Genomic DNA, 25,477 nt, shown 5'->3' on the forward strand with positions numbered 1-25,477 from the left:
ACAAAATGTGTCCAAATCAAAAGATAAAAACCAAAAACCAGAACCAAAGACCAGAAAATATAAAAAACTTTCCAGTTCATAAAATTATTTTATTAAATTTTTTATTCTGTTTTTATCGAGTTTTTTATCTAGCTATTTGAGTTTTATTTCTGTTGGTGTTTTATTAAATTTATGTTAAACCAACTTTCATATTATTATATTTATTATTTATTTATTTCATTATAATTATGTTTATTTTTTTTTAAGAGCTTTGTATTTATGTTTTAATTTATTATAAATATATATTTCGAGAGGTATTAAAAGCTTGTATGGGTTATTTGCCTTATATTTATACCTTGTTAAAGAATGTTATATTTTTTTATGATATTTTTGTTTTAATACAAAAATATGATTTTATGTATTTTGTACTACTACCAGCACACTATCAATTTTAAACAATTATTTAGTATTTTCCTAAGGGTTTTATATTTATGTTTCAATTTATTCTATTCTATATATGTGCATACATATAATATACTTTGGTAGCTATTAAAAACTTGTATGGGTTATTTGTCTTATATTTATAGCTTGTTGAAGTATTTTAGATTTTTTTTATGTTGTTTTGTTTTAATAAAAAATATTATTTTGTTTCTTTTATACTACTACAAACTATCTATCCATTTTATTAAATAATTATTTAGTATTTTATTAAATTTATTTTAAACCATTTTACAGTGGCTATATTTATTATTTTTTAAAGAGTTTTGTATTTGTTTTAATTAATAGTTATAAATATATATATGTTTCAGTAGTTATTAAAAACTATTGTATCATATAGGCCTTATTTGCCTTATAATTATAACTCATTAAAGAATTTGTTGATTTTTATATCATTTTTGTTTTAATAAAGAATATGTTTTTATTATTTGTACTTCTTTCTACTAACACACTATTAATTTTATTAAACAATATTATCATTTAAACGATACACAATGATAATATTATGATTTTAACAGCGGTAGTATTGAATAAATACGGCTATAGCATACGAACGACACGGGATACTCAGACGTTCGACGTGACGTCACGACTCGAGGGTTCTGGCTTTCTATATTACGGTGGCTTCGCCTTATAGCCAAGCCAATATTCCTTGGCGTTGCCGGCGCGAATTTCTTAAAGCTCCGGCCATGCTTCGTTTTGTTCCCCGACTGTTAAAGACTGGACAATAATAATTATTGGTTATTAATTCTACGCCTTGGTATTCCGCCCTCAACCGATTTAGTTGTTAATTTGTTTAGGTTTAGCTTTAAAGGTCTGCACAGTTATGCTTTATGATGCATATCTTGTGGATCGGTTTAAAAATCGCGGTGTAAGTCTTTATTTGCTTATATTATGATTTTGATTACTAATATTGTTTCTTGAATATTTAACAAATAAAAACATTTTGATTTGATTTGCAAATTATTACACAGAACAACAGATTTAACTATGGTAAACTTTTAAGAATTACTTCAGTTCAGAAACAGTATGAATAAAGTAAATAAATGCAAAAATGTCTAAAATATCATTCAGCTTGTTTATTTCTTATTTAGTAAAATTCTTTTACCTTAGGGAACATTCTATCACTGTAGTCAATTCTGGAAATTTAACAGTGGTGACTATCCTAATCATTCTGTCCGAAACGATGCATAAAAGATCCTCGGAAGCGTTACCCAAAATTTGGTAGGCCAGCAGTTTTTCTTCATATCGTCTATATTAACGGAAAAATAATTTACTATTTATTGCAAATGAAGTTAACATTTGTCACAGTGAATGTAAAAAAATAATACTCACTTGTCATTTACCATAAACAAAAACTGTTGTCCTTGGCTCTGTTTCCCGTCATATTTTGGTAAAAGGCCAGCAGGGCCATGCACACATCTTGGTAACCTTTTTCTTTCAGGTATTAGCTTACTAAAAATATAGGAGCATTCAATTAAATATCAAAAACATATCGAATTATGCGAAAAAAATCATCTTTCCATTTATCACAAGATATACATTGATAAAAACAAAAAAGGGCTCACTGAAACATTAAAATATATTTTATTCTAAGTTTCAAATATTACCTTCTACTTGAATCTCTGACAGCTCTGGCTGTTTCCGAAGCAAAATCTAATACGCCGACCACCGGTTTTGTAAAAGCTCCCACTACACCTTTGCCGAATCCCGAAAATACTCCCGATATCCCGTCGTTTGATGCGCCTTCGTAAACTTGTTTGAAAATACCAGTGGCTCCTCCGAGAAAACCGAAACCAAGTCCTTTAATACCCGCTAAAATGTGGTCGGAGGATTTTCCGGTTTCCACCTAGAATAGTAGAAATAACGACAATTTAAAAGAAAAGAATATAACATATAAAGTGCATCCGTAAAGTAGCGGATTAATCCAATAAAAATTTATTGAACCGTTTCTGAACAAAATGCGCGAACCCGTTGATTTTAATATTTGGTTTAGGGTTTTTCCATGGAAATTAAATATACAGGGTGACACAAAGAAAAAGATATGACGTCATCAATATGTTTTTTAAATGGAAACCACCATTGTTTAATGCAGAATCAGAAAGAACGCATTGTTTTACAAAGGATATGGTACAACTCAATAGTGGTTACATAAGCAATTTTGAAGGAAAAATTGTGATAAAATGTAAAATTAAAGAAATACCTATCTAAACTAAATATTCGAATTGAGCCCCGTTAAAAACCTGACAATAACCAAGGCGATTTAAAAATCTTTTTGAACGTTGTCAATGACATCTGGAGTAACATTTCTAATTTCCTGGCGAATTTGTTCTTTTAAATCTTCTTAACTCTGTGGTTTAGTGACATGCACTTTACTTTTTAAGTATCCCCATAAAAAGTAATCGAGGGAAGTTAAATCTGGCGATCTGGGTGGCCATTCAATGAATCCTCGTCTACCTATCCAAACTAATCTAGATAATTGCGATCGGGTAAAGCATAGTATGGCGGAGCTCCATCTTGCTGAAAGAAAAGATTACGTTGCTGCATGTCGGGTTCTTTCAAATTCGGATACAAAGTTATCAGAGCGGGGATAAGATCATTTTGAAGAAAGTCCAAATACCTCTCACCAGTGAGAATGTTATCTAAAAAGTAAGGTCCTAAAACTCTTCCTTCCACTATACCGCACCACACATTGTGTTGTGTATGACATTCTGTGAACCAATGAGAGATTCGGTCGCCCAGTATCGACAATTCTGTCTGTTCACATGGCCATTTAGACTAAACATTGCTTCGTCAGAAAATATTCGTTTTACAAAATTATTGTTATCATTACATAATTGCTGCATTTGCTCACAAAATTCATTTCGGCGATCAAAATCTTCTTCCGATAGCTCTTGAAGTAAGAATATTTTATAAGGGTAGAACTTTGCGCTTTTTTCAATACTTTATGCACAGTAGATGGCGATAAATTAACCTTAGACGTCATGCCTGTGATTGTTGCTTTGGAATTATCTTGGACCGTTAACAGAATGTTAAGCTTATCTTCTTCAGTTATTTAACCCCGACCAGCTTTTTGAGTATCCCGATAATGCCCGAATTTACGAAACTTTGCTTTAACTCTGCTGACCATGCTTTGGCTAATAGGCGACCGATCAGGATCAATTGCATTAAACTGAACCACCTCCTTTTGAGTAGGCGACATATCTCCGAAACCAATTATGCACAGGATTTCGATTATTTTAAGTTCAGTTAATTTTCTCATATTTCATACAATAACAGTGAGTAATAAAGTGTAGTTACTAATAAAACGCAGGATGATACTGCTTTCGCCTCCCAAAAAGAATAAACACCACTTGCAAATGTAAAAATACTTCAAATAGTTGTACCAAAATACGTACATACGTACCAATTCACTTTTTGACACTGACAACAACAACGACAACAACTAAAAAACCAACATATCAACATTTAATTTAGATAGGTATTTCTTTAATATTAGATTTTATCACCATTTTTTGTTCAAAATTGCTTATGTTGCTGTATGCTTTCTGATTCTGCATTAAAAAATCGCGGTGTCCATTTAAAAAACATATTGATGACGTCGTATCTTTTTTTTTTGAGTCACCGTGTATATTTAATTTCCATGTAGAAAAACCCTAAACCCAATATTAAAATCGACGGGTTCGGGCATTTTTTTCAGAAACGATCCATTTCATTTTTATTGGATTTATCCGCTACTTTACGGATGCACTCTATATGAGAATATTGGGGACAAAATATGAGCTGCACAATTTTGGTTCTCTGTCAAATCTTTATAAGTTCATCTCATTGGACATTAACATTTTAATTTTTATCAAGAAAATACGTTACGATCGTTTTATTTTTAGCGTATGACTTAGACTTATTGCAATTTAATACTTTGATTTTCAAACTCAATATTTTTCGTAGTTATTACATCGACTATAATGCAATCGGTGTCCAGTTTAATATTCCTAATCTTGAAGTCAGACGGCATCATTCTAATGTTTTAACATTTTATAAGATATTAAATAGTTTATAATATCATTGTCCTAATATCTTGAAAGGAATTCCTTTTAGAACCTGTCAAAGAAGTGTCAACCTGTTTTTTCTGTTAAGTTTTATCTTGGTATATTTTTTTTGTAATACTAATATTATATTTGTATTATTCTATTATCTTGCATTTCGTATATTTTTTATATTATTTTCTATTTTAAATAAATAAACTTACTAGGTAGCTAAGCTATCAAAAGGAAGAAACAAGCCCAGGGGTAAAAGCCGACAGATAAAACCCTTGCTCCTGGAGTTATAAAAAAAAATATTAAACCTCAAGTAAATTGTTGCATTTAGAAATTAAACTTAGATTGAATAAAATTAACGAAATGTATCATATGTTATCGTAAAGGTTTAAGTCTATATTTGTTCTAAGTACTGTAATAAAAATTTATTTTCACTTTTTTGCTCTCTGCTTTCTTCTACCGGGTGGTGCGTCGCCGAGCAGAACAGAGGAAATCCCATGTAAATTTTAAGGGGGTCAATTATTGGCTTCCCTGTACATTTTACAGATAACTTTTTGAAGAGACCAATCTGGCAAACCCTCGTGCAAAGTTTCAAAAAAATTTAATAAGCAAATCTTGAATTATTCAATTAAATATAATAAAGCAAAATTACCAAATTTTTGGTTCAGGTAAAACCAGACACCAGACACCAGCAAACAATTTGTTATAAGGCTTTGTCAAATCTGACGTACAGCCGAATACAAGAAATGTGTTTTTTTCGTTTTATCAATATCACAACCATACATTCAAAGTAAGACACGTTAACATTACTTTTTTAACTAAACTTTTATTTAATATAACGATGAACTGTTTTTGTACAAATTGAGGCTGTGTTGAACTCAAGGCCATTGGTACCTCTTTCTAGTGACTCCAATGATCTAGCGGTTTTAACACCAGGTCATTTTTTAATCGGTCAACCGTTAACTACAATACCACAAACAGATTTAATAATCATCCCTGACAATAGATTAAATATGTACCAAAGTTACCTGAATACTTTAGAAGAAAGGTCCAAATGGAACACTTTGTTTCCTAGCATTAAGGTAGGGACTTTAGTAATCATAAAAGACGATAATACAGCTCCACTATTTTGGAAGCTCGGTCGTGTTACGGAGTGTTTTCCGGGTAAAGACGATGTAGTTGGGGTAGTGAACGTTCAAACCAACCATGGTGTCATAAAGCGTGCAATTTCAAAAATGTGTGTATTGCCAATAAACAATAATGACTTTGGCAAAATGTAAATATTACAGTAGGTTAGTTCAATTCAAATGTCAGACCTAAAATGTTATTTTGTAAATTAACACTTATTTAATTTCTGTTATCTGTAGAGTAAGCATAGCTTTTAAGATGCACATTTTAGATTTAGGTTTGTTTTAGTTAAGTTTAAGTAACTAAGTAATATTTGTGTATAACTCTCTTTTTGTTCTCTAATGTATATAAATTAACACTTTGATACTTTAAGGTATATGTACGTATCTTATATCTACTTATGCTGTTTTATGTTTTGAAAGTTAATTCTTTCAAAGGGGGCGGTATGTTCCGTCGTTGCATAAATAATAATCCTTAAGCGTACGATCTCCTTTAATGTAAGCGCTTCTCGCGCCCTCTTTACTAATGTAGAACTCCTCTCTTTCACAGTCATTCAGTATTAAGATTTCAGCCATCATCAACGGCAAACACATCACTTCCATTCAATAATTCGGCTAAAATTATTTATATTTCAAACATAATTTCATGTAAACCAGTAGTTACTCTCTTTAAGTATACCTTAATTGCAAAATAGTGTTTTTTATTGAAAACCGAACCAGAGTACGTGTGTGAACTCACATGCACAACACGTGTAATAGTTGAAATAGACGGAATGGGCTTGGTGGGGAAATAAACTGAAAATAAAACCTTCCTGCATAAAGCCACTTAATTATGACTATTTTTTCGTCGATTAAATAATTCATACTTGTTTTCAAATATCGACTGTCACTGATTTATTAACACTTTTCCTCACGTCAGTGACAATACTCGTTTTACTGGTGCCCGTTTGGTTTTACCTGAACCGAAAATTTGCCAATTTTGCAATTACATTTTATTGAATAATTAAAGATTCGCTTATTAAAATTTTTTGAAACTTTGCACAAGGGTTTGCCAGATTGGTCTCTTCAAAAAGTCATCTTATATTTTTTCTATAAAATGTACAGAGAAGCCAATAATTGACCCCCTTAAAATTTACTTGGGTTTTCCTATGTTCCGCTCGGCGACGCACCACCCGGTATATTACTTTTAACTACTCAAACTCACAAGTGACCTAAGTAGTACAAAGAACTATTTAATTACCTGTCTAATTTTCATCCTCATTTCCTCGTGGTAATCATCCATTGCGATTTTTCCCAAACCATCACTTAACGATTCGGTGACTTTGGCTGCAGAATTCGATAAACCATGCGTAACATTTTTTACAAGCGCCCCAACGTTTCCTTCAAAAATAAAACCAGAAATCCCTTCGGAGACATCGTTCATTAGTCCAAGTGGATTTCCAATAAAATCGATGGAGCCGAGAATAACGCCTGCTTGCCATCTCAATTCCTAAAAAAAATTGTGTAAAAAATCGTTATATTTTTAATTTTGAATAGTTCACATACATCTTTGAAATGTTTTACGATACTCTTGATCAAGAACTGGCTAGTTTCAAAGGGATGCTTTCGGTCGAATGGCTCTAACAGTATGGCAGCGTCTTCAAATTTTATTAAGGTCAAGCCGAGTTTTTTCTTTATTCTCTGTAGTTGTTTTGACAACTTGGTAGCCGTTCTAACACTAAGGCGAATTTCATCAGGAATGAGTTTTAATACACCAAAATAGTATCTATGATAGACAAAATTTGATTTTTATTATGTAGTTTCAAGAAATATCTTTTGATTAAACTTACCGTTTTGATGTGGAGGCGGAAACTTCGGTTAATAATCGCTGCGTTTCATAGTCGGTCTCGTCTTTATAAAGTACTTCTTCCTCTTTAGAATGAAACCCGATAAAAGCCAGTACTTTTAAAAGAAGCCTCTCTTCGATTATTGCTGTGATTTTCTTAAGTCTTAATATCAGATGCTAAAAATTAGAGGGTCTAGTTTAAAATAATGTAAATGGAATATGGGAAATCGGTAAAGATGCAAGAACCAAATTGCGAAAAAGTGAAAAAGTTGCGCAATCAAATATCTAGAAATAATCTGCCATCTACTTCTTGGAAATCGGAATAGACAGAGAAAAAAAAGAAAAAAATGGAAAGAAGAGTTAAAGGGTTTCCTAAAAAAAAATTGCAAAATTTTGCAACTGTTATTCCTTTATGTTTCCTGAATGGAATATGCGTTTCGTACAAAGTATAATAAGTAGTATAAGTGGACAGTTAAAAGTAATAAATCAATCAGGTTTTCGTCACTTTTTTCCACATTTCAGGTGAGCGTCACTCATGTGAACCTGCTGTAATTAATCTATGCGATGCCTTCTTGAAAGAACTAAATAAGGGCAACTATGTTCTGGCTATATTTCTCGATTTTAAGAGAGCATTCGAGACTGTAAATAGAGCTAATCTGTTAAAAAAATTGGAAAAGATGGGTATTAAACATAAAGTTTTAATGTGGTTTAAATCTTACTTACAAAACAGGTCGCAAAAAGTCAAGTTTAAAAACAGTGTGTCCGAGTTACTAATCAACGAATATTCTCAGGGAACTGTTTTAGGTCCCCTGTTATTTCTGTTATACAGGGTGTCTGAAAAGTCAACGATAATACTGAAGGGACTGATGGAGCAACTCATAAGCACCCAGAAAAACATAAAATGACCTTAGTAAAAAATCGATGGTTTTCGAGATATTGGCACTTTAGTGGAAGTCACCAACTCCTACTCTTGGATCAGATTTTCGATTGTCACGCCTTAAAAATAGATATTTTTTAGAATCTCTTTTTAGCTATGCAACACTAAATAGCCATTTTACTGATCAAAGACAAACATTAAACTAAACGGCCAAAAAATGTAATAAGAAATCTATTCTAAAATAAAGTATTACTTATTTTTATTTTTTTAACTTTGAATTTGACCGCTCATACTGGACCAAAAAAATTATACGGCAACCTGACTAATACCTTAAAAACTTTGCTCATTTAATCTACTTTTTAAAATTACCTAAATGTTTGTTTAACAGTTTACTATTATTGTGTTATAGTAAAAAATAACCCTAATTCACCTTATGATATCATTGTAAAAAAAATTAAACAAATTTTTAAGTTATGTTTAAAATGTTTTTATTTAACTTAAAAATTAAAAAAATCAAGAGCGAAGGTAATTCTTATCACCATAGCAATAAACAACAAACATTTTTGGAATTTAGTTTGTTTACAGTATTCCGTGAACTAACTACTTTTGTGCTTGTATCCTAACGTTTCTGTTACCTTTTGCTTTGGATTTGTTTTTGAGTTAATTTTCCTGTGGACTGTGTTCTTTGTTTTATTGGTTAATCATTTATTATGCCCTTGCCGTATACCGCCCAAGAATATGCAAACATGCATCTCATTTATGGTGAATGCAGAGGAAATGCTCTAGCAGCATCTAATCTTTATCAAGAAAGATATCCGAATTTGGCCCGATATCCTGACTATCGTGTATTTATTAATGTTCACCGCTCATATTCCGAAGGCAGAATGCCTCATGCTCCTGTTCGAGAGGGAAGACCTCGTATTGATTATGTTGATCAAGTTTTAGAAGACATTGAAAATGATTCGACTACTTCGGCACGAGCAATCGGAAGAAGAACAGGGATACCGAAATCGGTAGTAAACAACATCACTAGGCGATTTCAATATCACCCTTATCATGTTCAACGAGTGCAAAGCCTACTGCCTCGAGATTACGAACCACGCCTACAATTTTGTCGCAGAATTTTGCAAAAAAATCAAGAGGATCCGAATTTTTTAAATAATATACTGTGCTCGGATCAGAGTACATTCAAAAAGTTCTTTATGAACATGCACAATTTGCACACTTATGCATCGGAAAATCCCCACTCTATTCGAGAAGAAAGGTCACAGTACCGATTTAAAGTAAACTTGTGGACCGGTATCTTGAACGGACGTGTAATTGGCCCATTCGAATTACCAGAAAATTTGAACTGGCAGGCTTATTTAGATTTTTGTCGAAACAATCTACCAATTCTTTTAGAAGTTGTTCCTTTGGCCAGTCGCCGAATAATATGGTTCCAAAATGATGGTTGCTCGGCACATTATGCCCATGAAGTTCGTCGGTATTTAAACCAAACATACCCCAACAGATGGATCGGCCGACTTGGTCTAATTTTATGGCCTCCCAGGTCTCCAGACCTAAACCCGCTCGATTTTTTTTACTGGGCTTGCATAAAAGAAAAGGTTTATGCATAGATAAACAGTTTATAGGGGTTAATAGAATGGAAACTTCCATATAAACGAACGTGCCAACAAAATTAAGACGAGACTAGCGGCATCTCTCGAGAGTGAAAAAAGTAAAAGCATATGAACAGTAGAAACCTCCTTAAAATTGAAAGCTTCAACTGTTTAACTACTATTTCAATTTTTCGATACTAGATGGCGCACGACACCCATATTGGCGGGATTTTTAATAGATTGATATCTTTTACAAAAATGATACTACATTACATAAATAAAACGAAAATTATATTTTCCCGAATACATACTTTATTGCTTAAAAAATACAACATAATATTTATACATAAATATAGGTATCAACAAGTAAATAAGTAAAATTATTGGATAAATGGTAGTAGAGAGCGCTCTTAGATTTTCGTTCATGATAAAGCCATTTTAATTTTTTTGCAAAACATTTTTATAAAAAATAATAATTATGTTCCTAGCAAGTAAAATACATGTAATATTATGTATGAACAAAATTTTGCAAAATTAGATACTGCAAGCAACTAAAATTTTTTTAAAAGCAAAAATCAAAACCATATATTATAATAAGTATAGTTGACTCCATCGATATTTTATTTTGGTCACCTGTTAAAAAACTTTTAAAACAATGCGAATTATGTACTATAACATTTTAAAACTATTTTTATAACACTTGAAAATTTTATTTTTAATTTCTTCATCATATAAACAGTCAAACAGTGTGCATTTCATTTTTGCACTGCCTATTTTTTTCACCAAATACCCAGAAACATATCTAAGTGCCTGTACCTCAATGGGCCGTATGTTGTTCGATGGCAACTTATCTGGTATGCTACAAAATTCGGTTCGGGCCTCATCCTTTTGATCAGCTTCGTCTTCTGGCAGACCCTAATATAAAGAAAAAAAAGTAAATTATTACGATTTATGTAAAATTAATTATGTAAATTTCTATAGTAACTCCTTTTTCATATTAGATTTATGGTCAAATATTTTATTGGTATTTTTTATGACATATATTTTTTACTCACCTGCGAAACTAGTCTTTTAAATCATATTAGTGCAATTTTTAAATTTTTTTTTGACATTGGAATCTTAATCAGCATCATCACAAACCCCCTGTATGCAAATTTTGAGCTCTCTAATGTACACGGTGTTTTAATGAAATTTCCATAAATTTAGTAAAAAGTTGTTGATTTGATCCATATATCGGACCACCCTGTATAAGGTATTGATATTTTTGAACTTAAAATTATTATATTGTTACAGGGTGATTCGATATAGGGGTCTAATTATCGATTTTTATAAAAATTTATGAACATTTTATTAAAACACCCCTGTATAGTAAAGAGCTAAAAATTCGTATAGGGGGGTTTCAGTGATTCTAATTAAGATTCCATTGCCACAAAAATTCTAAAAATTGCCCTAATTTTTAGAATTTTTGAAATTTGACCCCCCTAATTACCCAAAAGTATGACCCTGAAACAAGGTTTGCTTATTATATGTAGGAAAAGAAATTCGTCGCGACATATCAACCAAAAAAATAAATAAATAAAAATCGGTTAAAAAACAAAAATTTTACAGGGGTGGGGATACTTTAGGGTGGACACACTGTAGATAGGTAATAAAATATTCATGAAAATCAATATTTTTATATATGTATTGTGAAAGAAAAATAAAAAGTACACAATTGAGAATTACAATAAATTTCATTTCATTTTGCTATAATTATTATACCTTTAAAAATAATATAATACTGTAGGTATTATAATATAAGAAAATTATTATAATAAAAGAAATTGATCCTAAGAATTTAAGAGGTACCTATCTAATTTACCCAAATTTTTGTTTGTACCTGATTATTTATAACTGAAATAGGAAAATTCCCAGTAACCCAGGCCATCTATAATCCTTATAGGATTATAGGAATAATTATGAAATAATTTGCATTCAAGGTACCTAGGAAATTATTGGATTCTTTTTCTACTTTTAGACTGAAATTTGGTGATAAATTTCTATTACCTACATATAAATATATAAAATGCACTCACAGATAAAAATATTGATTTTATTTTGAGTTTTTTTTTAAAGATAGGTATATTTTTTCCATTTCAAAATTATTTGTTCCATTTTTTTTATTTCTAATAAATTGTAATATACGTAAAACGTTTTAGCATAACAATAAAAAACACAACATTTCAAAGAAAAAAAGATAAATACAAAATAGTGATTGTGATGAAAATAGTGATAGGCAATATTTTTGTCTGTGAGTGTATATACTATCTTCTAGCATCTAGAAAAAAATATTAAAATAATGGTTTTTTTTAAATATTATATGTTAAACTGTAATAAAATAAAAAAACGAAAATAAATAAGTAGGTTCTGGTATAATGGCTGAAGAAATTTTTTCATAATTTTTATGTACTTATGAATTTATGTATGTATGAGAAGATTTGGATTTTTGCATTCGAGCAGGGGGCATAGAGTCAACATTTTGGGTCAAAAATTGTCTTTATTACCGAAATTCTTTTTGCCATTGTATCTTAGAAACGAAGCACCCAAAATCAAAAAGCATTAAATGGCAAAATATTTTCAGAGCAGTGCAGAGAATAACCCCTTTGAAATTTTGCCCCATGTTTAACAAACACCCTGTATTTTATATAGGCAAATTCATAAATGTTAAAATATATTAATTAATACATTTATGGAATGGATATTATATAAAAATAATAAATATGGAAAAAGGAAAAACATTCTACTTACATTTAAATCTCCAATTGCAGTGGCAAATAACAGTACTATAAGTCTTATAAAGTTCTTGAGAAACACTGAGCAAAATTGTCACTAAACAAACACAAAATGAGGCACAAAAGTAGCGGCGAACTCGAACGTAGCGTAGCAAAATAAACAAAATGTAATGTATGTGAATCACAACCATAGAACCATATCGATCGGAGTTTTATATTCGTCATCAGGTAGTAAAAGTACGCGAGGGTTGCCTGACTTCTACCTTCATACTACCGCCATCTAGGGAGATTGAAGAAAGCTTTATATGAATTCATTTTGGTAATCCGAGATCGCAGGGTATGGGTTTATGCAAGACCAATAAATAATATTGCTGAATTACGGCAGCGAATAAATGATGCAGCCCAAGATCTTAGCGCTGCCAGGAATACAAGATGGATCAATAGGTCATTTATTAAAAGATGCCACGCCTGCATTCGCGTTGGTGGTAGACAGTTCGAACATATTATTTGATTTTTATTTTTTTTTTAAGTTAAATGAGCAAACTTTTTAAGGTATTAGCCGGGTTGCCGTACAATTTTTCGGTCCAGTATGAGCGGTCAAATTCAAAGTTAAAAAAATAAAAATAAGTAATACTTTATTTTAGAATAGATTTCTTATTACATTTTTTGGCCGTTTAGTTTAATGTTTGTCTTTGATCAGTAAAATGGCTATTTAGTGTTGCATAGCTAAAAAGAGATTCTAAAAAATATATATTTCTAAGGCGTGACAATCGAAAATCTGATCCAAGAGTAGGATTTTGGTGACTTCCACTAAAGTGCCAATATCTCGAAAACCATCGATTTTTTACTAAGGTCATTTTATGTTTTTCTGGGTGCTTATGAGTTGCTCCATCAGCCCCTTCAGTATTATCGTTGACTTTCCGGACACCCTGTATATTAATGATATCGTTAATATTATAAGTGATTGTAAAATAGAGCTTTTTGCTGACGACACTATGATTTATTTAATCGGGAGGGATCTAAATGAAATGCAAATAATTCTTAATAATGATTTATCTAATTTATTTAAATGGCTTTGCAGTAATAGTCTTTGTCTAAACACATCAAAATCGAAATTTTGTTTATTTGGAAAAAAGAGCAAATTAATGCACTTCAATGTGAAAGATATTAACATTGTGGTAAATAATGAAAAGATAAGAGTATGAGAGTCAAATTAAATATTTATGAGTAATATTTGATTGTAACTTAAATTTTTATGCACACGCTGATTACATAACTAGAAAATGTTCCATAAAAATTGGTTTCATTGCGAGAGTGGGAAAACAATTATCAATGGCTAATTGAATGGCTAATCAATGGCTTATGGCTAAAGAATTCTACAAACAAATGATGCTGTCCTGACTATAGTTTTATTATTGTGTATTTGTATTGTTTGGTTTGCTTTACTTTTGAAATAAATATTGTTAATGCATCATTAATTTCAAATTTTACTCGATTTCGCGAGGAATATGTACCACATTTTTCTCCCATTATCTACAAGCGTCTTCCGGGAGCGCGTACCAAATTGCTCAAAAGCAAGATAGGCAACCAAACATGCAGCGGATGTGTGATGTGTCATTTTGGAGGTTAGATGTTTTCGTTTTGTGTTGAGATGATAATATAAAATGATAATAATATATAAATTATTTGGGTATTGAGGTACACTTAATAATTTTTTAATTTTTATCAGTTTTTACTTTTGCATTTAATCAAACGCATACCATACAATCCATATAAGTAAGTATATAAAGGACCCCAAATGTATATTTGCTTTGTTGATTCGATGTTTTTAGTTAGGTCTTATATGTGTCTTGTGAGGGCAGGAACTTTGTGAGGACCTTTTTATCTTGTACTGGCTTTAGTGTGAATATGAAGGAAAAGAAATAAAATGTTCTGGTTGCGGAAAGACTTTTAGTAAAAAATGGAATTTAAAAAACCATATCAAAAAGAAACACTCCACAGGTAAAACATAAAATTTTACTTTTTTTTCAGAATATGTTTAGTTTACTTGTATTTTGCTGTTTTAGAGGAAGATGTATTTTTAGAAAAGCAGAGAGAAGGACAGTTTGCATGCACTATTTGTAATAAATCATTTAGAAATTTAAGACAATTTAAATACTATAAAAAAACATGCAGGCACCCATAACGAGACCCAAAATCTTATAAATCCGTCAGAACAAAGTAACAAGAAATGTCCACTTTGTGATTATTCAACTGTTGTGACAATAGATATGCATAAACATTTTGAAAATGTCCATGAACTAGCTTTGACATTTTTTAATAAAACATTTACATCTTCTCTTGAAACAGAGACTAGTTCATCTTTTGTGATGAAGACGAGGTACTTTTAATGCTAAAAATCACAAAGTTTTATTATATTATTGTCATAGATCAGGTTCTTTTAATTCCACTAGTAAAGGAATACATCACATTAAGATACAAGGTAGCAATACAATGAATGAGTATTGTCCAGCATCAATAAAACTTATTATTCAGTCTAACGGAAGTTGTGAAATTACTTTCTTAGAGACACATGTTGGCCACCTATTTTTAACAAAAAATGAAAGACAATCATTAGCTGCAAAGATGGCTCTAAAAATTCCAATCAATCAAATTTTGAATGATGTACAAGATTCATTGCATACTGACTCCCAGTTACAAAGAATCCACCTTCTTAAGTAGAAAGATCTTTATAATATAGAGAAGAGCTTTAATTTACAGTCAACAATTATTCGGCATCAAAATGATGCAGTAAGTGCTGATTCCTGGGTAAAAGAAATGCTATATAAAGCACAGCAAACCTATTCAGATAGATATACAGAACTGAAATATAAAGACTTCGTTTTGATTATTATGACTCCCGGGCAAGAAGAGGTAGATAACTGACTTACTGACTTAATTATTAGATGGAAGATAAATTATAACATTTATTTTTTAGGTTCTTAAGAAGTACGGATCTGACTGTATCTGCGTAGATGGAACACATGGATTAAACCAGTACAATTTTGAGTTACATACCTTGCTAGTTCTTGATAATCTTAGAGAAGGTTTTCCATGTTGCTTTTTAATTTCGAATCGAGCCGACACTGAAGTTATGACCATTTTCTTTAACTCTATAAAAGACAGAATTGGAGAAGACATTTATGTCAGATATGGTACAAGTATATTATAAAGCTTGGGAAAACATAATGGGGCCATATCAGTTTCGGTGAGTAGGTTGTTTTTTTTTATTATCACTAACTTATATATTTTAAAAAATCTACCAACAATTTCTTCAAAGGAAAAGCAGGTTTGTTTTTATATTAAAACTATTTACTAGCTAGATGTAAAACAACATTATGTTTGTTTTTAGGTGTTGGTCTATAAGCATTTAAGGACATTGCTTCAAGAAAGGGACATTTCAGCATTTAATGCAATGCTCCATAACTTCCTCCAGACCATGACTAGTGAGTCATTAACTAATGATTTTGCCACGTACTTAAAGAACATTATGTAAATAAGGCTACACATGGGCCTACTGTCACCGAAAATGCAGTGGTTTGAATACGAACATGCATTTAGAGAGGATGCACCGAAAAATTAAATACATATACTTTCACGGTCAAAAGGTCAAAAGACTTGACAAAGTCATTCATGAAATTTTAAGATTTATTCGTAATAAGCTGTTTAATAGACTCATTGCATTAAATAAAGACAAGCTGTTTACTAAAATTAAGGAGCTACGCAATCGCCACAAAACCAGTCGGAAAATGGATATTGGGCTAGTTATCTCCAACGGAAATGGTTGGTAAATTGCATCCTCTCCGCCAAATAATTTCGAAGTATACAATATTGAACAAACACAAACTAATGATTGTAAGTGCCAGATTGTCTGCAAGGAATGTGATATATGTTTCCACAAATATTCCTGTACATGCATTAAATGGAACTCTCATGCATTAAATGGACTCATGCATTAAATGGAATATGTGTAAGCATATTCACTCGCTTGGCAGATATTTAAAGTAATACCATGATCAAGCTTCACAACCAGAACTCCCACCTGAACCTAGTGGTATATATTATGTATTTATGTATGTGCAAATTCATACAGTTTTTTTTTGAGTTTATTGTTGCATAACTTTAAGATTCATTAGAACTTTTTAATGCATAAAGTCTATATAAACATAGGTCGAAAAATGCTTGGCTTCCGAAATACAGGGCGTTGAAAGTAAAAAATGTCATTTTTTATTTAACTAAAAAGAACGTTACGCTACTGCTTTTTTCACAATAAAAAATATTTGTATAATCTTCCACAAGTTTCTAACAAAAACCACCTCTTCACTTTTTTTTGTCCGGAGAACGATTTGTGCCAAAAAAAATAAAATCTAGGTACTGAGAGCGTCCTGCAAATTTTCGAAAATCCGATAATCCCAGAAGTTACGGGAATAGTATATAGGCTTTAAAACAAACCCCTACAGAGAGAACTGTTCATTACGACTTGGAAAAAAAAAACATATTGCATTGGAAAGCCTTGAAGAGTCAATTGGCAGGATCACCTGCAAAGAATAAATGGATGCATTTGAAAAGCTTATTGCTCCAATTGGTCCCCTCAGCCATCGTTAATGGTCCATTATCAGCCATTAACGATATCGACCTTCATATTAACAAGAAAGAAGTTAACTTTTAGTAGTAACTTTTAGAAGTTAACGTCGACTTTTCTCTACAAAAAAGAAAAAAAAAACAAACTTTAAACCTTGTTAAACCAAATTATGAAGAAAGTCAGAACATTGCAATAAATTCTCTTATGGAAACATGTGATTTGGAAGCAGAAAATGATGATGTTTTATTGGATTAATTTTTTGTGAAATTATATTTAATAATATGTGGAAAATACATTAGAAGTACATACATAGTATACATACAATCAGTATTTTTTTACATAAAACCTCATTTTCCAGCGACCTTTCTAAGTACCTATTTTGCTGTCTTAATTTTTCAATAAATATGTATACCAGGAACTGGTAAACTGGTATGTATAATACAACTCAGTAAAGTAAAAAAATAAGCTGCTCCGACCTTGATGGAACTCCCTGTATAAGGTAACAAAAGCTAACTAATAAAAAAATGTAAATAAATAAAGATTTACAAGTCTAAAAATATAAATTTTTTAGAGCATTCTGAATATTCAATACAAAACCAAAATTCTTTCTTAGTTAAAGGGCTTGTTAGCATATTTTTATTTTTTTTTATCAAAACTTTGGGTTCTTTTGTTTTTTGTTTGCCTTTGCTAACATTAAACACACTATTCTTTTAATCAATAAATTAATTAAAATCAATTACTGATTAAACATTTTCAACCGATTAGGTATCAAAAATCCAAAAAAATCATCTTTTATCTGTTACACATAGAGAAACAAGAACGGTGGTGTGATTGTGGTGTGATTGTGGCCTATCTTGCTTCCTCCCCGTTTCTTGCCTGTTCGCTATTGGTTGAAGCCATTTGGTACGCGCTCCCGAAAGACGCTTGTATTATCTGGGCACGATGTGCAAGGTCGAAGCACTTGTACGAGAGCAACGACGGTGAAAACAAGTAAATTTTTGGCGTCGGCGTCGGTACTAAGTCAACTGTTCAAACAATTTAATTAATTTTCGGTTTAAAAACCATTGTGTGATGGTGGTGAGACTGGACTGCAACTAAGGGGATCCCCGTTAAGAAGACCACAACTGTCTTATTGAGTAGTGTGGTACATTCGTTTTTTTTTACAATTTTCTTACTTGCGTTAGCAATCACTTACAATTTTCAAATACAGTCCACAATCTTTTCAATTTGTATTTATGCGTTGACAAATATTTTTTAATATTTTTTGTTGTTGTCTCTTAGGTAATATGGTATAACATTTTGTGAATATTGATATTTTATGTAATATATGTTTATGCAGAAAATAAAAGATTATTCTCAACACAGAATGCACTGTTAAAGTTTAGACACTGCGATTCGGGTCACCCTGTATGTGTTTACGCCCTTGATTTCCCGGAAAAAACTAAAAAATTATATCAAGAGAAAAAAATGTCTCACCTTAAAGATTACAGCGTTTTCATTAGTCTGAGGTTGAATTTCGGACTTTAAGTCTATAGCTGGCAAAAAATCGGTGGCTTCATCAGTGGCTTTTGGAGGAGTAACGTATAGAACTACAGGAACAGTAGCATCAAGCAGCTAAAACAAACAAAAAATCTCCTATTATTACATATTGTTGGATTGCGTATATCTCTTACCTGATTGTCAATTTGCATATCTTTGACGCTCACGCAAAATTGCTTATACTCCGAAGTAAAAATCGTTTCGGCGATAATATTGGAAAAATACGCATAAAGTAACTCTTCCGGTGCCTTTCTAGATACAACACTGATGCCTAGGCCCTTTATATCTAGGTTAAATTGAAGTTCATCGGCTTCGTTATTCTTAAAATTAATAAAAAATTAATTCAGTTAAATATATGAACAAAGATCGAATTAAACTCACTGAATTTACATCGTTGACCACAAGCCGTGGCCTTTGGCTTATTGTTCCCCATTCTCTATCGTCTGGAAGAGCATAAGTTCGTGTCTCTTGAACATCTTTTATAGTAATTACCTACAAACAGGTTGGAAGTTAATAGACCAATTTAAAAAACATTGTTCAATGTCACTTGTTTTATCGTAATCGGCGTTTAATTAAAGTACATGTAAAAAAAAGTCATTAATAACTTTAAATTAGAATACCATAAATCTGGCACGGAGGCCTTACACTATTCTAATTCAGATCTCACCAGTAAGTAATAAAGTCTTTTTAATGCATTTTCGCTTGAAAAGGACTTAAATTATCTATAATAGAACCCTAATTTTTTAATGCTGCGTTTATAGTATTATATAGGGCGATTGACGACCGATGGTACGATTAACAGCTGATCAAGTCAATTTACACCCTTCAAAATACAGCACGGTTCTCTATAAACCAAAACTAAAAGCATTTAGTAAAATAAATACGTCTTTTACGAAACTAACGATTTATAAATAACATGTTAGTTACGCCATCTGTCGAAAAAATTTAAAGTCTAGTATGGCCGCCGACGACGCCCCCTTAAGAGAAATTAATCGTCTTAAATATCTAGAAAAGTACACAGTAAAACTTGCTGATTTCTTTACATTTTTTGTGGAATTAAAATTGTATACCATACTTAATAGATTTTATAAAACTATGTAACATTAATATTTATATCGCTATTATTTAAAATGAGAAACCAATTAAAAATAAATAACAGTCATTAAGTCTTCGGTAGTTTTTAAAATAAAAGTAAAAATCTTCTACCTTAAATTTGATCTATTTTCGTATTCTTTAACTTTACTAGAAGAGTACGAAGTATGATTTATGGAGTAACCAAAAATTAAATCCAAAGATGTAAAACAGTCCGTAGAGCAATCATTTGTAAATAAAAAATCCAAAAATATGTTTTGACTGTTTGGAACATCAATCTTCTGATACATGTTATACAAAAACAAACATTTGCGCCAGTTGTAAAGTCGGTGAATTAACTAGATATCTTACTTTTACTGGAAACATAATAGACGACAAACATAAGAAGCCATAGGTAAAGAGTCACATGCTAAAGGAGAAAATTATCTCAATTAATTTGGAAAAAAAATGTAAAACACCTGGGTCATTCCCGTTATGACTTACGGAATAAAAACAACTACGCTTACCACCATATACAGGGTGTCCCAGAAGTCGACGATCAATCTTAAGGAGGGGAAGGAGGAGGTCATTTAGAATCTAAATATCTATATATGTGGTTATCAAAATATTGATGGCTAAAAAGTTATTCACCTTTTTGTATTTTTTATTAAAATTGAATATTGCGAACAATAAAAGAGTTGTTCGCTGATTGCAAAATGAATGCGGTAAACTACTGTTTTATTTTTGATTATGTTTAATTCTTAGGGATGTCCTTTTAATTTTAAAATAGTTTTAAAAACTCTAGTGTCTCTCTACTAATGTCTTCTAGTCCAAAAAAATGTTTAAAAACAAGTTTTGATTTCAAAAAATCTTAGTAAGTTTTTTTAATGGATGGTGATAAAAAGAAATTACCCTTTAAAAAACTGACCCGCCCTTAGAAAATCTTGAGAAATTATTGTAGATTCTTAACATAATAATAAAAACAGATTTGTTTTACCCAATTTCTAATGGAAAATACTTTACTTGTACCATTGCCAATTCTTTTAAAAATCACAACTTTTAAAGGGGTTTTTATTTATTACCAATATTATTAAGGTAGGTATTTACCATTTACCTATTCTTAAATTTAAGGTGAACGTTAAAGTTCAGTTTAAAAATATTTTGAATATTTTGCATTGTCCTTTTTTGTTGAGATAAAAATAACAAACGATTTGGTATTTTTCAAATCAGTCTTAGGTACGCTTTCCTACATACTGGGCTATTACATTTCGACCTTTGCAATTAATAAGTACCTATTTTTTTTTATTTGTTAGTTCAACTATTAAAGATACCTTATGCACCACAGGAATATGAAGAAATGCATTATGTCTACGGGTTTTGTGACAGTAATGCTCGGGCTGCTGCTAGAGAGTATAGGGCACGATTTCCTAATAGAGCACATTATCCTGATTACAGAGTGTTTCAAAATGTTCATAGGATATACGTGAATGGTCAAATTCCTGGCCAGCATTTGCCCAGAGAAGGAAGGCCTAGAGTTGATATTGGTGAAGATGAGATAATAAATATGGTAGCAGAAAATCCGACCATTAGTATTCGACGTATAGCAAGGCGTTTGGGATTATCATCTTCATCGGTGCATCGTATTTTGAGAAGATCTCTGTTACATCCATATCATGTGCAACGGGTGCAAGCATTGTTACCCGGAGACTACGCCACAAGAGTACGATTTTAGGGATATGTTACGTCGCAACAGAACCGACCCTCAGTTTTTCCAAAGAATTTTGTGGAGCGATGAATCATTGTTTCAAAGGATAGGAATATTTAATATTTACAATTTACATCATTGGGAATAAATTTGAAATAAACATGTGGGCTGGAATAATTGAGGGTAAGTTAATTGGCCCTTTTGAATTACCAAGACGACTCAATGGCGAAAGCTACCTCAATTTTTTACAAAATCATTTAAATGGCTTACTACAAGACGTATCCTTAGAAACACATCGAAACATGTGGTTGCAGCATGGTGGAGCTCTTCCACACTACGCTCAAGTAGTGAGAGTTTATATCAACCAACCAATCGTTGGATTGGAAGGGGTGGGACTATCCGCTAGCCACCGCGGTCCCCCGACCTTAACCCATTGGACTTCTTTTTGTGGGGTTATTTTAAGGAATTAGTTTACGCTACAGAAACTCGCACTGAACAGGAATTGCGTCAAAAAAAAAAAGAAGCGATCAGAGTGATCAATAACAACCAGCGGGGATTCCAACGGTTAAAAAGAAATTTTATTCGACGATGTAGATTATGTGTAAGGGTAGGCGGCAGACATTTTGAACATTTAATGTAGTTAATACCTTATTTATAATTAAATAAAAAAATATTATTACAATTTCTTGTATTTTTGAAAAAATGTGGCAATGGTACAAATAAAGTATTTTCCATTAGAAATTGTGTAAGACAAATCTGTATTCAAGTCTTTAATTATGTTATGAAACTACAGCTCGGAAATATCCAAATCACAAGTGAAATTTGGGTGCGCAGTGGCAAAATCCTCGAAAGCCCATTTTAGGCCGTTGGTTTATAATTTTCTGTCTTCATCGCACACTGACTCTCTCACTCTTTCTTCCCGCATCTCAAAGGCCATTTCGATATGGGCGAGTTGTACATTAATTTCTCAAGATTTTTTAAGGATGAGTCAGTTTTTTAAAGGTTAATTTCATTGAATCAGCATCCATTAAAAAAAATTATTCATATTTTTTGAAAATAAAACTTGTTTTTAAGATCATATTTTTCTTGACTAGAAGAGAACAAATTTTTTGAAACTATTTTAAAATTAAAAGGACACTCCTAAGAATTAAACATGACTAAAAACAAATCAGTAGAATAATCGGTTTATTTTGCATAACTTTTTTATTGTTGCCAGCATTCAATTTTAATAAAAAGTACAAATATTAAATTACTTTAAAGTACAAATATTAAATGACTTTTGGGACACCCTGTATAGCTGATGCACTTCGAACAACGCAACGGGACATCGAACGAATGATGTTAGGACTAAGTCTTAAGTACCATATTCTAAACACAGAAAGTATACAAGGAACTAGAAAGTATCCAAGAAGTCGATGATATCAGAACACGTATAGCCCAGTTAAAACGGAGCAGGGTGGACGACACAACATACTTCTCTAAGAACCTTAGAAATATTATTGTATCTCGGTATCAACATCAATAATCAGTAAAACCGAACTATGGAGATCAAAACGAGAGTAAGATAAAGTTCGAGCCGCCTTTGTAAAAATGAAAAAAGTGTTAACCAGTAAGGACTTGAAGCTGCAGTTGCGAATGAAGATTGTATGCTGCTAGGTCCTCCCAGTTCTTTTGTGGATTCATAGACACTGAGATAATAATAATAATAATAATAATAATAATAATAATAATAATAATAATAATAATAATAATAATAATAATAATAATAATAATAATAATGAAAAGCTAAAAGCTAACTAATAATAATATAAATGAAATAAATTTCTTATCCGACGCTAAAGCACGTTAATGATATAATTTGTATACTTATACAAGTTTTGGTTTAAAAGGAAATTAAAAAATTCCGCTATGAAACACAACTGAGACTGAGACGGGATGAAAGCAACCTTATATAAAAATATTAAACCCTGTTGTAAATTGTACTTGGCACTTTTAGTTTAGATTTGGTTTATGAATTTATTAGTTTTTTTTATAACGGTATTTGAATGATGCTGGTTTAAAACTTTTTAAATCAGTTGGTATATTACTGTATAGCATGTAAATATTATACGAGAATGATCTGGTAAAGAGACTTGTTTTATGCAAAGGTGGAGATAGCAAACCCTTAAATCTTGGATTTAAGGTATGAACGTCGGATCTAAATTTAATTTTTCGTTAAAGATATGGAGGGCTTTTGTTGAAAATTAAATCATGAAACAAAACCACTGAGTGAACTTTACAACGATTTTCCATGTCAAGCCAATGGTGAGTGAATTTGGGTCGAATTTTCTTATACCATACACAAACCTCAAACTGGCCCTCTGAACTCGCTGCACTCCATCTTTATCCTGTTTGGTTAAAGTTGCTTTGTTAAAGTGCAGCGAGATTTATTGGTCAAACAGGGACCATAAACCGCATCACAATAATTAAAGTGGCTCAATACAAGTGCGTTTGTTAAAGTTAATTTTTCTTTCTGATCTAATGCAAGCCTATGCGGATACAGTAATTTTAGATTGGCATATGCCTTTTGTACAGGGTCTTTCCCCACATATTGACCCTCCCCCTCTACAGGGGTAATGCGAAAAGTTAAAAAAAAATTTAATACAAAACTTTTGGGGTTTTACTTTAAATTTTTGAATCCGATGTCAAATTTTTTTTTTCGTTTAGAAACGTCAAGTTTTGACAGATGATCAGTTTTTTCTTATGAAACACCCTGTATATGACTTCATAGTTAAAAAGAGCCAAATTTTCTGATTTCAAATATATATAGTTTAGCTATGTTTTATTAAACCGTTTCGGAAATATCGGGCTCCAAACTTTAAAAAAATAATATATGCTGTACAACAGCTGTAGCCTTTTCTGAATCCTGATTGACGTAATGGGAGAATATAGTATCCATTTAAGTGTTCTATTAGTCTGGCAGCTAAAATTTTTTCAAATATTTTTAAACATGGTGATAAGATTGATATAGGCCGTAGTTTATTATAATCCGTCGGTTCATTTTTAGTTTTTGGTAGTGGCAAAACCTTAGTGATTTTCCAGAACTCGGGAAATGTATATGTCAGTATGCTACATTTATATATATTAACTAAGAACTTTAAAGTGTGTGGACAGCATAGCTTTAACATTTCACTATTTAGGCCATCCGAACCTAGGGCATTCGATTTGATAGAAGATAAAACTGAAAGAACTTCTCTTTCATCGGTAAGTCGAAAAACTAGTTTTTCATTAAAATCGCTTACTTAATTATTGGTGTAAAAAAATACTAAATTTGGATCCGGTTGCTCCAGCTGTGAAAACTGTAGAAAAAATTGTTTATTTCTTTAGGAATATTAATGTCACTAGAAATGTCCCCTTTAGATCTTGTATTCAATATATCCAGTTTCCTAAGTGAATTCCATAAAAGCCCACCGTTACCCCTATTTGTATTTATATTGTATTGTAAAAAAGCTTTCTTTTCTCTGTTAATGGCGCTTGTAGTTTCATTTTTAATATTTTTGTAAAACGTCCAGTTATCAGGTATCATATATCCTTTAAATTTATTGTTTGTCTTTTTGTTTAATCAAACAGCCCACGGCAAAAGTGCACCAAGATTGATTTGTTTGTTTAAATTTAACAGTTTTGTAGGGAGCTAAATTATCAAATAGGTTTAATAATAATTAAGTAAAACAAAGTACTTTAAAATTTGAGTCGTTAAGATAAAAAATATTATCATTGATAATATTTTTTATGCATGTATAGCAAATGCTTAAACATCTAGAATCATAACATATGTAGGTCTACCGACGAT

At 31.4% G+C, this 25,477-nt stretch overlaps 1 protein-coding gene and 2 long non-coding RNA genes across 4 annotated transcripts in view; 1 reads left to right on the forward strand and 2 right to left on the reverse strand.

Annotated features, from left to right (window-relative positions):
* Positions 1-25,477, reverse strand: part of LOC126740856 (intermembrane lipid transfer protein Vps13D) — a 261,585-nt gene that overhangs the window by 9,175 nt on the left and 226,933 nt on the right. For both annotated transcript variants that reach the window (XM_050447025.1, XM_050447023.1), the window contains exons 54-62: positions 19,254-19,364; positions 19,007-19,192; positions 18,810-18,947; positions 7,471-7,643; positions 7,187-7,406; positions 6,882-7,130; positions 2,088-2,326; positions 1,813-1,932; positions 1,586-1,729 (exon numbers count right to left, since the gene is read on the reverse strand). In XM_050447025.1, the coding sequence (XP_050302982.1) occupies positions 1,586-1,729; positions 1,813-1,932; positions 2,088-2,326; positions 6,882-7,130; positions 7,187-7,406; positions 7,471-7,643; positions 18,810-18,947; positions 19,007-19,192; positions 19,254-19,364 (1,580 nt within the window). The remainder of the gene's footprint in view (positions 1-1,585; positions 1,730-1,812; positions 1,933-2,087; positions 2,327-6,881; positions 7,131-7,186; positions 7,407-7,470; positions 7,644-18,809; positions 18,948-19,006; positions 19,193-19,253; positions 19,365-25,477) is intronic.
* On the reverse strand, positions 5,200-6,870 carry LOC126740863 (uncharacterized). Its single transcript, XR_007662041.1, has 3 exons — positions 6,321-6,870; positions 5,543-6,256; positions 5,200-5,477 (listed from the first exon to the last, which is right to left on the reverse strand). It is a non-coding gene; the product is annotated as an uncharacterized LOC126740863 (long non-coding RNA).
* On the forward strand, positions 14,240-15,621 carry LOC126740866 (uncharacterized). Its single transcript, XR_007662044.1, has 3 exons — positions 14,240-14,488; positions 14,545-14,713; positions 14,779-15,621. It is a non-coding gene; the product is annotated as an uncharacterized LOC126740866 (long non-coding RNA).

The sequence above is a fragment of the Anthonomus grandis genome, chromosome 10 (genome assembly GCF_022605725.1).
Source record: "Anthonomus grandis grandis chromosome 10, icAntGran1.3, whole genome shotgun sequence".
Taxonomy (NCBI): Eukaryota; Metazoa; Arthropoda; class Insecta; order Coleoptera; family Curculionidae; genus Anthonomus; species Anthonomus grandis.